This window comes from Ciconia boyciana, chromosome 6 (genome assembly GCF_034638445.1).
Source record: "Ciconia boyciana chromosome 6, ASM3463844v1, whole genome shotgun sequence".
In the NCBI taxonomy this organism is placed as follows: domain Eukaryota; kingdom Metazoa; phylum Chordata; class Aves; order Ciconiiformes; family Ciconiidae; genus Ciconia; species Ciconia boyciana.
The window spans coordinates 21,548,024-21,563,154 of NC_132939.1; the positions used below are offsets into that span (position 1 = coordinate 21,548,024).

Consider the following 15,131-nt stretch of genomic DNA (forward strand, 5'->3'; position numbering starts at 1 on the left):
TGTGTGAAAGGTGCAGGATGTTTCAGTGTGAGCTGGGTGCTGCTCAGCTCTCTGCAGCCCCAGCACTGCAAAGGCCTCATGTCATGGGGCAGAGTTTCTGCCTCTTTCCTAGTGGTAACGTGTTTATATGAGCAGGTGGCATGTTTGTGTGTGGGGGGGAAGGCAACAAAAGATTGTTGTTGAATGCGCCTTTCTTTGAAAAGTAATGTTTTGTAGAAGAGTGGCTTTATAAAACGTTTGTTTTGGTGGGAGGAGGAAGGCAAAAGCGAACTTCCATCTGGGAAGAAAACAACCACCCATTTTTCCTGGAGACAGAACAAGGGGCGGGCATCCCCACGGTTAACTTCTAAATCCAGCAAAGGAAGGTTGCTTTTTGAACACACAGCGAGCCATCTTCTCCGACCTTCCTGGCTGGTTTTGGAGTAATTGCTCCAGAAGGAACGAGAAAAAATAAAGAAAAAACCCTGAAATCCCACCTCTTTCCCGACTCCCCGGCCAGGTGTACCCACGCGAGGGGTACGCCGCGGCGGGACGGTGTGCCCTCGGCTCCTCCCAGGGCTGCGGGTGCGAGCGCAGGATCCCAGCCCCCTCCCTGGCGGCGGCGTGAGGAGGAGGAGGGTCGGCGCCAGCGCCTCCCCCCTTCCCCGCCTCCCTCCTCGCCGAGCGCAGCGCCCCGAGCATGGAGCCTGCCTGAGACGCTCCGTGGGCTCCAGCAGCTGCTGCGGCGGCACAACATGGAGGCGGCGGCCCCGTCGCTCCCGCTGCTGCTGCTGCTGCGGCTCCTGGCCGCCTCGGTGCTGCGGTGCGAGCCGGGCTTGGCCGGGGGTAAGCTCGCTGGGGCGTCGCGGGGCCCGGGTCGGCGGGGAGGCGAGCGCCGCTGTCCCTTTTGTTGTCGGACTTGGGCAAACTTTCCCCCGCGCTCCGCCGGGAGGGCTGCGGGGGCCGCGGCGGCGGGGAGGGGGGGCGGGAGCGGGCCAGCCTCCCGCGGGGGGAGAAGGACGCGCACATGGACGAGACGGGACGGGGCGGGAGGAGGACGGGAGGCTGGATGCGTCGTCTCCCTCCCCCCCCTCCAACTATTCCTCCTCCCCCCTCTTTTCTGCAAAAGGGGGGCGCAGGAAGAGGAGGCCTCTCCTCCCCCTTCCCTCGGGACATGTCCCGCCGAGGGGGTGAAGCGGTTTCCCCCCGGGGTGGCTCAGGTAAACGCGTACAGTTGCAAAAAGAGAGACAAAAGTCGTCGTCCGTGTGTGTCGTTCCCCCCCCCCCCGTCCTTCCGCGGTCTCGGGCAGGGATTTCTCTGGGGTTTGGAGAGGCGGGTGTCGGGTGTCGCTCATGAAACTCTTGGCAGGGTTGGGGAGGGGGTGGGGGGAAGGCGAGTGTGTGTGTGTGTGTCCCCCCCAGCTCCGTTTTAGGGCTGGAGGCGGGCGACGGGGGGGCGGGCGGCGCTGCGGCGGGAGGAACCGGCCGGCCCGTCTGGAGGCAGCGGCGGGCGGGGGTCGGCCCAGATCGGGGTGTGGGTGCCCGGCCCGGATCCAGCCTCCAGCCTGGCGGGCGCTGCCGGACCTGAAGCCTGGCTGCCCCGTGCCGGCGGAGCGCTGGGCCCCTCGCTAACCCGCGCTCCGTCCCGGGCACGGAGCCTGCCCTTTGCATTCCCTTTGCAATACCGTCTTTCAGTGAATGTGCTAATCCTTTAAAAACACAAATAAACGGAGGCTGTGCTCTGCCTGCAGCATCCGTGAGGAGAGGGCCGGGGTCCGTTCCCCATCCTTTCTCCATGCACACTGCTTCGGCCCTGACTTTGTATCACCGAAGATGGGGAGTTAGGGCTGCATGTGTAAGACTTCTGGTTTGTTACTGCTGCATCTGGTCTGCCTGAATACATCACGCCGGTGCTTCAGCAAGCTGAAGCCTAGTTGTTGCGATTTCCTAGTTAGTTTAGAAAACTCGTCAGTGTGGCCAAGGCTATCAGAACATCACCTCAGGGCCTCTTTTATTAGGCCACCCACCTTTTCAAACCATCTGTAATTATTAGAACTGTAATTTAGAGCAAGAGAACTGACTATCTTCTGCTGGCGTCATAGTTCTATATTTTTAGTTGGAGCTCTATGTATGTGTGTATTATGTATTGCTTATTCTGTCAGGATTATATGAAAAAGATGCCCTTTGCATCTCAGGATGCACCTTCTCCACACACATTGCCTCAATCTTTTAAAAATGTTTCAGAAAACCTGAAGTGTGGCTTGTTCCTTTCTGAACACTTATGTTTGTGTAAAGATGTTCATATTCCTACTTGACTGAATGAAGCTATGTAGCTTTGGGGGGGGGAATCAACTTATAGGAGTCTTAAATGAAGAGAGAACAGGCTGATCGTGTTCCTTGAGAGTTTCCTTACATTTATTTAACATACTCTAATAGAAAGAAATATGTAAAAAAAGGGATAACTTTGTGTTTGGAACTCTTAGGAAGATAAGAGTTCACAATAAAACTAAGAAATAAGTTGCAACTTGGAGTTTGGTTTTCATTCACCTCATTTTAGAGACAGCGATTCCTTTAATATAGTGTATGTTCTGTATCAGTAGTCACCTTCCTTAACATGCATGGAAAAACTTTTCTACAAATGTACCGGTTTTTAGTAATTACCTAAAGAGTCTTGGTTATAAGTCTTACTGACATTGCTTTTGTTCTGCCTACTTAGTAGGAAGGTATGTGATTCTTTTGTTAGGTTGATCTGGATGGTACTTTTAAGGACAGCTCATCTGTCCTTTTAGAAAGAGCATGGATGTACTATGGGAGGCTCTCCATGTTTTTAATTCCATTCCTGAGAACCCCCACTGTGTAAGCAGACGCCTGACTTTAAGGGACTTTTACATCTTAAAAGTATTCTGATGTGTTTAGCTTACAAATATGTAAATACATCTCTGCAAGATTTGGGGATGTGCTGGAACTTCCGCAGTGTTGAAGCTTCTGCGAAGTTTGGCATGTTGTAATAGATCCTGAATACTTTGGCTGTGAAATAATTTTGCTGTGGAGCTAAGTCCTTGCTCTATATGTGGTGGTGTCAGGAGTGGTTTTATTTATGTGGCTTGATATAATGATCAACCTGTTTCAGATATGGGTTATACTTGACTCTTCTTTCACTGAGGTAAGACAAAATGATTGTTGCATTTGGTGCTTCCTTGAAGGGAGGAATCTCTTGCCTGTGCAAATTATTCAGGAACAAGATGGTTACGACAAAGGCATGTTTTTGTCTGAAAATATTGTAAGTTATGAATGTTTAATACTGCACAACGGGTGTTTTATGTGGGGCTCTCAAAACCTGGAAGTGGTTGAGATAATTCTTGTTTAACTTCTTGTTTAAGAATTATCTCAAGCAAGAATCATTTTTACTTAAACTCACAAAAGCTTGGTTAGCTGTTGCTTGTCGTGTGTTTCCCAAAATTGTGAGACTGTATCTTAGTTTTCTTTAATGGAAAGACTACTGGCCTGATATTAAGAAACACAAGATAAAGGAAGGTCAGCAGAGAAGTGTGACAGGATGGTTCAAATGTTTGAAACTAGGGACGCGGTCTGAAATAAAAAATGCATTTGAGCACAACCCTAAAATGGCTTTTAATTCATACTGTTTTTCCTGAGATAACCTAAAGCTGATGAAACCTATCACTATGTTTAAACGTAGAATGTAGCAGGAAAGAACACTTGCTAATTTTATGACATGGAAATGTGCTATGTAGGAGTCCTCAGCTGCATTTCAGTGCCATTTCAGTCAGTCTGTCATTGATTTAGGGGGCTATTTTCCTAGTAACTACTACTAGCATGATGTGAGGATCTGTCACAAATTATGGTCATAAATCCTCTTGAAATATTGAGGAAATATTGAAACTGCAGACTGACTGAAGTTTAAGTTGATGCTTTCAAAGCGCTGAATCTTGTCTCTCCAGACAAAGGATAATGGCTGTAACTGTCTTTTCAGTATGGTATGTGAATTCATTTGTTACTGTTTCATTTTAAATTAATTTCATTTTAAACAACATACTGTAGATGTGTCTGTAATACATAAATCAGCATGACACACTAAGTCAATACTTTAGAAGAGCATGAATCTATTTCATCAATAGCCCAGTATAAATTCCACCCTTGCCTCTTGCTATTTTTGAACCTTCTTTTTAATCTCAGCTGCTTTAACTTTTACCTTAAGAATTTTTTTTACTTGTTTATAATGTAGTCGTTAGTAAAATAGGCCATGGGTTTTGTTCCAGCTGTAAATTTTGTCATGTGTGTTTCTTGAATAACACAAGCCAAGGTACCTTTTTAGCAAACATAGAGGTTTTTTCTGGGAACTTGTTATCCTTTATTGTTATGGTAAGATGTGGCAGCATAACAACAAATAAAGGTTACAAAACCTCTCCTAGAATATAGACGCACATAAAGACTGTCTAATGTAACTTTACTTCTACTTAAAATTTAGCCAGCAGTGTAGAGTTAAAAGTAGTTGTCTCTCTTTTTGTCAAAGCAGAAATAAAAGAAATTTCACTATTTGTGATGCTCAGAAATAGCTTTAATGACAAGGTTTAGTTTCGTGTTAGATCAGTATTTTTTGTGAACATACTGTATTGTATGAAAGCAACCTGCCATCTTGAGGTCAAGAACAATAACTAGGTTTAATTTCCTTTTTAGAAAGAAGCTATTGTAAGTAACTTTATTGCTCTTCGTTCTAAGAAATCCTCTTAATTTTTCCTTGTATCTTTAACCCAAGAGCTATTAAACATTCAAAATGTTTGGCTTTTGTAAGTTCAGAATTTCTTATGGGAGTTGATATGGCTGAAGAAAACACAGCACTGAGAACACTTGAAGGAAATATTTTTTATTTTCTGCTCGAGACCTTTGTGAAGAACTCAAATAGGTATCAACCTAAGCCTCAAGGGAAGAACAACAGTAGAATAAGTATCCCCCCAGTTTATGGCACAGGCCAGCAATGATGCAGTTCTATGCACAATGGATTTAGCATTTTGTTAAGAGATTTTGAGGCATATGGATTATTTTCCTTTTTCGCTATATTGCTTTCCAACAGGACATGTCCAACAACACTGCAAGTTCACTTAGAGCAGGAGCAAATAATTAGGATGTTGGCTGGGGATGCTGGCTGGCCAAAGCCACGTGCTGTTTGGATGCTTGGGACTTTCTGAAGAAGTCAAAGATGTGCCATCTCCTGACAGACCACAGCTGGGACTTCTGAACTGGACAAAATACTTCTGGAGAGTCCTATTGCCATTAAGTTAGGCTATGGAAAGTCTCATGATAGAGTGAAAGGATATTTTGAGCAGTTCTTGAGATTTTGGGTGATTAAACAGTTGTAGTAAGAGGAGGAGAGAAAATGGGAAGTATGTCCCACAAAGTATTGTCAGTATAGTTGTTTGTTAGGAGTTTATGGGCCAATAATTCTTTTGGTTCCTTCTCTCGGAAAAATCAGAATGTGGAGCTCACCAGCGTTTCATCTTTGTGTTTTCTGTTTACTGAAGATTGAAAATAACTGTTAAGCCACAAAATTCTACTGAGAAGCTCCAAAGAGTGTAAAGAATGGGTGATGGGTTGGCAAGGGTATTGAGGGTCCATCCAAAACAGGATTTTTAAGTTCGCTGTTGTTTCCTTTACTCTTGCCTGGCTCATGCTTTGCCTGCCAGCATAGGCAGATGTAAAGTGTTATTTTGTATTGATATTAAATCCGTGGGTGACTTTTGCAAGGATGCCAGTAAATTGACACATGCTTGATTTAGATTGGTTAGTTTGCTCTGGGTGATAAAAGGGTTAAAGCAACTGAAACCGCTTTTAAACCAATAAATACTTTATATGAGTGTGTGGCATTAGATTAGCTTAATGGGGATAGTCTGCTGGGAAAAGGAATTTCTTGACTGTGAATCAGCTACAGAATTGTCTTCATTTCACTGTATGAAGGTTTATTGCTATTGCAATAAACAGCACTGACAACAGATGCAATAGTAAGTTCCTGGTGTGATTGTCAATGGTCTGAGAACCTCATATGTTTTAAAAATGTCCCTGCTTAATAATATAATAGTTGTTGAATACTGTTTGGCACTTTGGCTTTCTGAAGTACTGTATGAGTATTAGCTAATTCTGAATATTCTGCTAACATAGCATCTATTATTTATCTTTTATACATAAGGAAATTGAGCTTCCCCAGTTTAAGTTGACTTCCTTTAAACAGTAATAAAAGTTGTCTTTGTGGCAGGCAGAATTGAAGTTTTTGAACTCTGGTCTTCCTATTGAGACTATAGAGGTAAAACAGGTGATTGTTCAATGAAACTGAAGTATGCTGTTCCTGAGCTATGGTGAAAAATGATGCAACTGGAGACATGAAGTTCCAGGTGTGTTAGGTTATAATTCTCCCCTCTACTATGAAAAGTGGAAAGATGGAAATTATATTTCTGTCTTTGGTGTGGCTACACAAAGGGCTTGATTTTCAGTTTTTTCTCATGGATTCTTGTTAAAGGGCATGTGGTATCCTGTGAAAGTACAGTACTCTTAATTTGGTGGTTCTGTCCTGCTTACAGGACCCCTGTTGGCTTGGGTTTTTTCTGAGATGGAGATGAATGATTGAGTTACTTACCTTGACATCTCTTCATTTGGCTTAGGATTTGACAACATTTTGTGATGGTGATTCCAGAGGTTCTCTGTTGCCCTTTCTTTAGGTTGCCTTGAGTGTATATTGACTTTAATTTCACTGTGTTGTTGAATTAAATGTGATTCATTAAACATTTATTAATACTTCTTTCAGGAAGTGGCTTGTTACACATGATAGTAAAGGTGATAAATTAGCCCTGGGGGACTCTTGATCCTCAGCCTGGAAGAATTAAATTGGAGGTAGGAGGTGGCAATAAGTGAAGACAGAAGCTTGACCTTTTCTTTCTGCAGTGTTTAAAAGTCAAAAAAAGCCAGAGAGTATAAACAAGTGTTGTCTGCTTCATGTTTCTAAATCTCTTGGCAGATAAGGAGGAGCTGTGGATTGAGTGGACCGGCTTAGTGAATTTCTTGGCTTTTGGGTTTGGGAATCAAATAGTATTACTATAATGTGATTTTGTAGATGTTCTTTTTCTTTTCTGCTGTTTGGTGCTGGTTTTAACTAAATCAAAAGGAAAAGGAGTGGAAGGTCTGAGAAACCGTGATGAAAGTGTACTGTGCTGCTATAATCTATGCATTATTGATATGTCATTTGAGAACTTTTATGGAATACTGTATGTACTTATGGCTTAAGCCATATACTCCAGGTTTTGAATTAGGCACAGATTATGCTTAACAGCAGTAATGCATTTAAATCCTTGTCAATAACTTCAGCATACCTTCTGTGGAATTTTCAGTTTTACTTGGATTACAGATTCATGGATGCTTTGTCCAGTCCTTGTACTTTTTTTTCATTCATTTTGTATGAGCACATTCTTTTCTGTTCTTCCAAATTAAAAGTGTCCTGGCTGGACTTCAGAAGGAACAAAACCCCAAGTGTTTAGAAGACCAGAAATGTAATTACATTTTTTTTTTTTTTTTAATGCAGAACTTCACACTATAGAGTATGGCTGTCAAGAACGTGAAGTTGCTTCCTTTTATAAACTGAGAGGCGACATACCCCATAGCCTGCCCGGTGTACTTGTCTTTATATGAATTAAAAAAATAACAGCACAGAATGCCTAAGTGATAATATATCTTGTGGATCAACCAAAACAAAATGCTTTCATGAGACTTATCTTGCTTTGAATTAGCTAGCACGTAGGATGTCCTGACCTACAGCTGCACTTTGTTATGCCACACTTCTGCCATTCTCTTTTCTCTAGATAATTCTTAAATAAAGATTTGGGTTTGGCCTTGCTGTAAGAGATGAAATGCTTTTTCAGTGGACTCACTATGGCAGTGGTGGTCAGAAGCACCCCATTTTTATTTTGTAAGTGCTCCTGAAGTAAAGAGCTGGGTTGTGAATGGTGTAGTAAGTGTTTTGCTGGTTTCCCACCATGATACATCTCTGGGAGCTTTCTGGAGCTTGGCTTATACCACCTGAAGCTTTATTTCTTTGTAGTGTGGATTTTTTTTTTCTTGTTTCTCAGACTTCCTAAATAACATAGTCTTTATGTCTGGCTCTTCAAGTAAGACTGAAGGGTAATTTTTTGTGACATTGGGTTGTCTGCCAGCTACTTTGCTCTTACAAAGTTTTGCTCTTTCTTGCACCCTGTGGGGTGCTTGGGCACTTTGTCATGTCCTTTTCCATCAGCCCATCATTTTTAGGATGCTACGTAAGCCATGGCATATGCCTATGTAACCAGACTTTGTCTGAAGAGGCTGTTGAGGGTTGAAATCTCAGTTAGAAGACTTTCTAAAATTCAACAAAGCTGATTTCTCTAGCTTTAGTTTTAGAAGTGGTGCATACTTGATATTTGAGGTGATGTGAAAGGCCTTATGTCTTTATTATTATTATTTTTTATTGTTCAAGGTTTATTTCCAAATAATTGTTAAGGGACAGTTTCTACAAGTTTTTGTGCAGATATAAAAATGGGGCAAAGAATGATTGCTTTAAGAGGACAATCACAAAACTGTGGCATTTGGAGTAACCTAGGAAATGTTGCTGCAGTGTATTTGTCTTCAAATACTGTTTTTAGTTCAATCTCTTAGACCAGTGTCTTGGTGATGCCATGAAAATATGTTTTGAAATAGAAGTATATTTGTATCAGTTTTACATTTCATTATGGAGGAAGAGAAAAGGCAAGAGTTTGGCTCTGGGATAACAAGCTGTCTCTGCTGATGACAGTGAATAAATCAAGGAGGAGAAAGAATGAAACGTTACGAGATTTATTCTCTGATGTGTTAACTATAGGGGATGTCTGTATAACATACTTAGTGTTTGTTCTTAGCACTTGTAGCTTAACACAAAAGCCAGAATGCTGTTTCTTGAACTTCTCAAAGCAGCAGAATTTAAAAAACAAAAACCTAATCCTTTGTTTTATAGATGGTGTCACCTTTGACCACTGAATCATAAATTACCCATTGTTAGATGTATATTGATCACTACTTATACTGTGCCTATGGTTTAAAGGAGCTTTGGAGGCTTTAATTTGCATAACTAGTTATTTCAAATAAAGTGTGGCTTACTTATGAATTCTATCCCATTTAAGGAAGGTCACTCTTGGCCACTATTTTCTCTGTCACACTTTGTTTTCATTTCAGTAATTGAAAAGTTTCTGGTTCCAGAACAATTGAGAAGCTCAGAATAGAGTTGCCTGCCCTATAGGAATGAATTTTGACATAAAATATGATATAAATGATATAACTAGTTTTTATCTTTCTTTGGATTTTTCTTTGATTGCTTCCCCTGCTTGAGAGTTGGAAGCTTGAAGCATGATGTGATTAAACATTTATTTTTTTTTTTTTTTTCTGAGGGGAAAATGTTTTACCCTCAGAAATCTGTATCGGTGACTTACCTGGATGTGTCTTTTGCAAAAGATATGAAAGCAAATTAAACTGCTTTGTTAGTATTCGTGTTCTCAGGTCAGAGCCAAGAGGATGAAAATGCACGAGTAGCGTTTTCCACTTAGAAGGTCTGCCCAGCTGTAGATTATTTAAAAAAAAAAAAAAAAGCCTATACATTATCTGCGTCTTCAATAGCTGAGTAAAAGAAATCTGTAGTTATGGAGAATTTTTGTCTGTCTGGGTTTTAACAGCATGTTTTTTACTGTCTGGATAAAGTTGACTATTACTTACCCATGTTCTAAAACTCAAGTTTGCAGGTGTTCAAGTGTTAGAAAGTGTATACTCATGAAGAGTTACACATGTGGACTTATTTAGGCAAGCTGCATAGTGAGAGTTAGGTAGGGTGTGGCTAATGCAGGCAAAACTATAGTGAAGCCTCAATAAATTGAACTTGAATCATTTGCAAGTCTTTCCCTTTTACCTGCCTCCAAAACCTGTATGAACTTGGATTTTCATCTCATCTGATCTTTCTTCAACACCCACCCCACCCTGAGCCACAAAACCCCACTACACTCGATGTCAGTTGTGACTTTGGAATCTGTGCACAGGAGGAGAAGGTTTTCTATGATGCCATTAAAAAGGTGCATTTTTCAATTGCAAAAGTCAGATATGGTGACTACTAGCAGGAACCAAGGACCCTGTAAAGAGTCGGGGAATATTCCTGGAGACTTCTTTTTGAACAGATTAAATCAACTCTTAAGGGAGATCAAAGCTTAGTTTCTGTGGATGTTGTAGCTAATGGTAAAATTGGGAGAAAAATTTAAGCAAGCATTGGATGATACTTGCAGTAAAGAAACCATTATCTGCAGGTGTTCTGTAAGAGTTGCAGATGAATAACTGAAGTGAGCTCTGTAGCTTGCGTGCAGAACTAATCCATACCATTTGAACTTCGAATGGCATGCTTGACAGTATATTAATGGTCTGCTGCTAGGTCTTATTTGCCTAATAAACTTTGGCAAACAAGTTGTACAGATGGTTAATATTTTCAGAGGAATTGCTGTCTGTTCACAGCTAGTTCATGGCCAAAATGTGATATAGGCTGTGATTAATTTTCTCTCTGAAGTGTTTTCATGGCTGTGGTCATTTTACTCGTCGTTACCATCACATCTGACTGCAACTGAAAAATGAAATGCTCATCTAGGAAGATTTTTAATTTAACTATAAGGGCAGAGAGTTGGCCATGGAGTTATCCTGGCTACTTTTAAACTTCCCTTCCTCTATCAAAGCAACAGAAAGCAACGTGTTTGGCAGGATTGGGGGGTGGTAGTTCTTCTACTTGAAGGAATCCTGGATGGTTGTGACAAAATCCCTGTGTTAGCTGCCTGTTAATGTCGAGGTCATTCTGCTGTTTGCAAATTTTAGTGTTTTAAAGAACCTTCAAGACATTTGTGGAAAGTGAAGCCATTTTGCATGAGCCAGAGAACTGGAAAATGCCTGGGTTTTACTTAGTGACTGGTAGTTACTCAGAGTTTAAATGTGCTACCAGACTACTTGGTTCCCTGGAGCAGAGAGATTTGCTCGTAGTTCACAGAAGTGCTGACCTAGGCAGAAGTAATCTCTTACAAGGTTTATGCTGAAGTATGTACATGTAGAAGGGTGTGAGATATTTGAAATGGGGGGTGTGTATGTATATGTGTGAGAGTGTATATAATATGTATGTATGTTCTTATGTGCTTTAACACTTGGTTAACCAGTTTCTCCTGCTCTGTTTTTTTCCTTTCATTCTAATGGTTGTGTTATTGAATGACCTTCCATTTCTGAAAAAACTCTGCTTTTTATGTAGACTTTAACTCCTGATGTTAGATCTTGATACATAATTTTAAGGAGGAAAGTTTCACAGTTGCTAGGTATGGGACTGGAATTCAGTATACCTGGATTTGTTTTTGGTGGTGTTACTGAAGCATGCCCTTAAGGCTGTGAACTCCAACTTTTCATCTGAGAAAAGGTGACAGTGGTACATAAATGGTCTCTCTGTATGCATCTTGGAGTGTTTTACACAAGAAGCACCTCAGCGTAATCTTTTCCTATACATAGGCTTTTAAAATAACCTTCTAGCAATAAACCTGCTTTGTTTGACTCCATTGTATTGCTCTTTCAATGACTGGTGTTTCATTGGAGATAAATGAAGCTGCAAACTAAGAGAATGGTAGGTAAAGTATTGCTGAAAAGGTAGGGCGATGTGTATTTTATTAATCAAAATTGTATCCTAAATCTTTGATCTTGCATAACCACTTTCCAGACCTTTTGCAGTCTTTATTTTACAGTTTCTGCATGTTGTATCCTTCTCCTGTGTTGGCAGTATTTCTTCTCAGCTTGAAAGCTCTTCTAGGCAGGGATCTTGTGTATTGTTTTTCCTTTTACCTGCTTGCTTTGTGTTGTGTTCCCCCCCCCGAAGAAACAAGATTGCTAAAGGCTGGAATTTCTGTAGGTGGGTAATAAAAAACAGTGGTCAAGAGAGCTCTTGGAAACTTGTTGGGTTACTTCTCTAAGTAGGATGATGAGGCAGTATCATTGAATGGAAGGAAAAAAAAAACAACCCAAACCAAAAAACCAACCCCAAATCCCCAAACCACCCTCCTATTTCTGGCAGTTTGAAGAGGCTGCCTGCTGTCCCCTTAACATGTGGCTGCACTAACATTGTCTGCCCATCACAGAATTGGTAAAACTGGAGAAGCTGCAACTTAGCCCGTGTTTGAGGATTGCTGCTTGGCATTGAGCCTAGTGCACAATGGAGAGAAGTTGAGCAGGTAGAAGTACTTTATGCTTATGACCTCTGTTCCATATTATCTCTCAACTTGCACAGTCCAAATTAGGGTCGTCTTTGTTATCTGCAAAAGATTTAAGTGATCTCGGATTCATTTACCTTGAGGATTACTACCTTGACACATCCAGCCCTTCTCCATCCTGCTACAGTAATTACAGCTCATGGAAAATAACTCTGGTTGCTGATCCCCACGGTGTGGAACTCCTGGCATCTGGAGATAGAGCACATCTGGCGCTGGTCCTCAGAGGCAGAATTCAGCCAGCCCAAAGCTTATTGCATGTGGGGAATGAAGCAAGTGACTTGTTTTCTCTGAACAATGGCTATGGGATCTTTGTAAGCATTGGCCTCTTGCCTGGTTATTCTTAGTTGGTGGGGTTTTTTTTGTTTTTGGTTTTTTTGTTTGTTTTTTTTCTTTTTTTTTTTCTTTTCTTTTTTTTCCTGAGGAAGTCTGTGTGCAATGAGGGAGGATGTGGAGTACTGTAAGTTCTCAATATAGCTGACTCAGTCCGCCAAGCCATACTTACTCCTTGACATTGGTGCTCTTACATATGCAAAATGCATGTGTAAAAGCCTCTGTGCCCATCCGGAAGGCACTTGGTAGATACAGGTAAAGATTCTGGCGTGCTTTTTTTGTGCTTTTCTGATTCCTAGGATTCTGTGGAGTCAATGTTGCAGGGACACAGAATAAAGTCTTCTTTTTAAAGGAGATGTACTGCAGTGCCCAACTTTGAGGAATGTATTTGGGACTTGTTAGCATCACCTTCCTTGTACAGATTATAAGGCTTTTGTAGGGTAACACAACTTGCTTTGTTTGAGATAGAATATGAATTCAAAACATAACAGCTATTCTACAATTACTTCCCCGATGGTGCTTGTATTTTGGAATGGTTTCCCCACAAAGGTCTGCTCTGGAATACTTTATTATAGTCCTTTCTCAGTTTTAGCCTTGGAGCTCATTTCATACTGTAGGGATTGGAATTGTGTAACAGGCTCGTGTTACTGAATCTGAGCATCTGCTGGTCACATCTTGGTATAAACTGATTCATTATCATGGTTGTTTATAACATGACAGCTGTCCATATGCTTGTTGACAGCCTATTAGCACCTTCTTGTCCACAAATGATAGTTTCTGAGGGAGGATGCCGCCTTTTAGGTATTCCTTCTCTTAACTTATTGCCAAGAGCCTATGAGAACGTTTCAGGTCATGTGGCAAGGGTGTCTTCCAGACACGTTTTTGGCCCTCGACTGGCACTGAGCCAGAGCTAGGTCAGAGGACTTGTTCGAATGGACAACAGGAAAAGTAATGATTTGCTTGGGAGCCCACGCTGCAGGACAAGTACACTCAAACCAGTGTACTAGTAAGGGGTAGGAATTTGTTCTTTTACTTGTAAATTCTGCTGTTCTTTTTTAATTACAGCTAAATTCTCCAGCCGTTTAGTTCCCTGGCCATTAATTGGGAGGAAACTGCTTTACACATTCTTTCCTATGCTCATTTTGAGACTCTAGCAGCGTTCTTTTTTATTATTTTATTTTTATAAAATAAAATCTTGGTCTGTGTTGGAAACTAAAATGACTTCAGGTCTCTCTTCCCTGCTGCGTGACTGTCATTGCTGTTGCAAACCACTGTGTTGACAGGAACTCATCATTGGTTCAGTAAAGCTTTACAGCGATTGAGAGACTATGGACCACTGCTAATGAAAAGCCTTTTCTGGAGGCTTGGGCATAAACAGGCACGTGGAGAGGTTGCAGGGATAAAAATATAACTTGTCAGCTGTTGTGCTCTGAATTAGAGCTGCATGCAATGCTTTCTCCAGTATAACTTGTCTGCCACTTTATTGTGAGGCAGAAGCAATATACTGAATTCTGCAAAAACCTCCCTGTTTTCTCCAGGAACTAGAGTTTTGATAACTTTTTTTTTTTTTTAAACTGAAGTGTTTGTATGCAAGAATAGAGCAGTCAAGCACAGTGGGAGATGGCTAAGCATTATGTGCACATACTTATGATTGCAAAAGGAAACTTTAGCACCAGTTTGTTATTATAAAGTCTGAACTAATGTTGGCTGTTTATAAAAAGGAATGGACTTTGCAGCGTTGTTTTCCTATTTAAACATCAGCAGGACACTGGGAACAGATTACTGTGAGTATTTGAGTAAGTTGTTTTTGCTTAGTGTGCTTGGCAACATTTATTTCAATGAAAGTTGAACTTTTTAAGCTATCCAAGTTCAATTTCAAAACTTTGGCCTTCATCGGGAAGGTAAGATGGCTGAAAAAAAAAATCAGTGTGTGGTTTTTTTTTTTTTTTGCAGTTATTGTGTATGATGTCAGTTGTCAGATTACTGTTGTATATGTGGCCAGAAGTGAGTGTGTTTTGTTATCTTCATTTAGAAAGACTTTGAAACATGGAATGGTAGTTTATTCAAAGTCCTGTCATAAATATTGCTTATTCCTGAGAGGATAATTTTTGCTGGGATGATCCCAAACATTAACAAATAGATCAGTCTACAGCAGTTAGCATTCTCTGCCTGTCTTTCTCCCACGTTTGGCTGAGCATGTGCCAAATGTACCATCAGACTCTTTTTGCTGGATACTACAGATCTTCCAACTTCAGTTCCACCTGCTGCACTGGCTTCAGCGATTCATTGACAAAGCAGTAATGATTTCAGAATGCTTCCCAGTGTCTGACATAGCATGAAACTTTCTAGTTCTGATAGCTGTAAATTCATGTTAAAAAACAAGAATTCCTGAAACTTGTCTATTAGCAACCTCAAAGCACATCGTTCTACACAGTTGCAAAACTGGCACTAACAAAAAAGGCTTTATTTGAACAGTACACAAAAGTTTGCATG

General features: G+C 41.1%; 1 protein-coding gene across 2 annotated transcripts in view; it reads left to right on the forward strand.

Annotated features, from left to right (window-relative positions):
• The first annotated feature begins 653 nt into the window (after positions 1–653).
• LRP5 (LDL receptor related protein 5) overlaps positions 654–15,131 on the forward strand; it is a 166,550-nt gene continuing 152,072 nt past the window's right edge. Inside the window, exon 1 of one of the 2 annotated variants that reach the window (XM_072864750.1) lies at positions 654–825. In XM_072864750.1, coding sequence (XP_072720851.1) covers positions 735–825 — 91 coding nt within the window. In that variant the 5' untranslated portion in view covers positions 654–734. Of the gene's footprint in view, positions 826–1,105; positions 1,200–15,131 lie in introns of those variants that run through there. The other variant, XM_072864751.1, reaches the window with a different exon arrangement.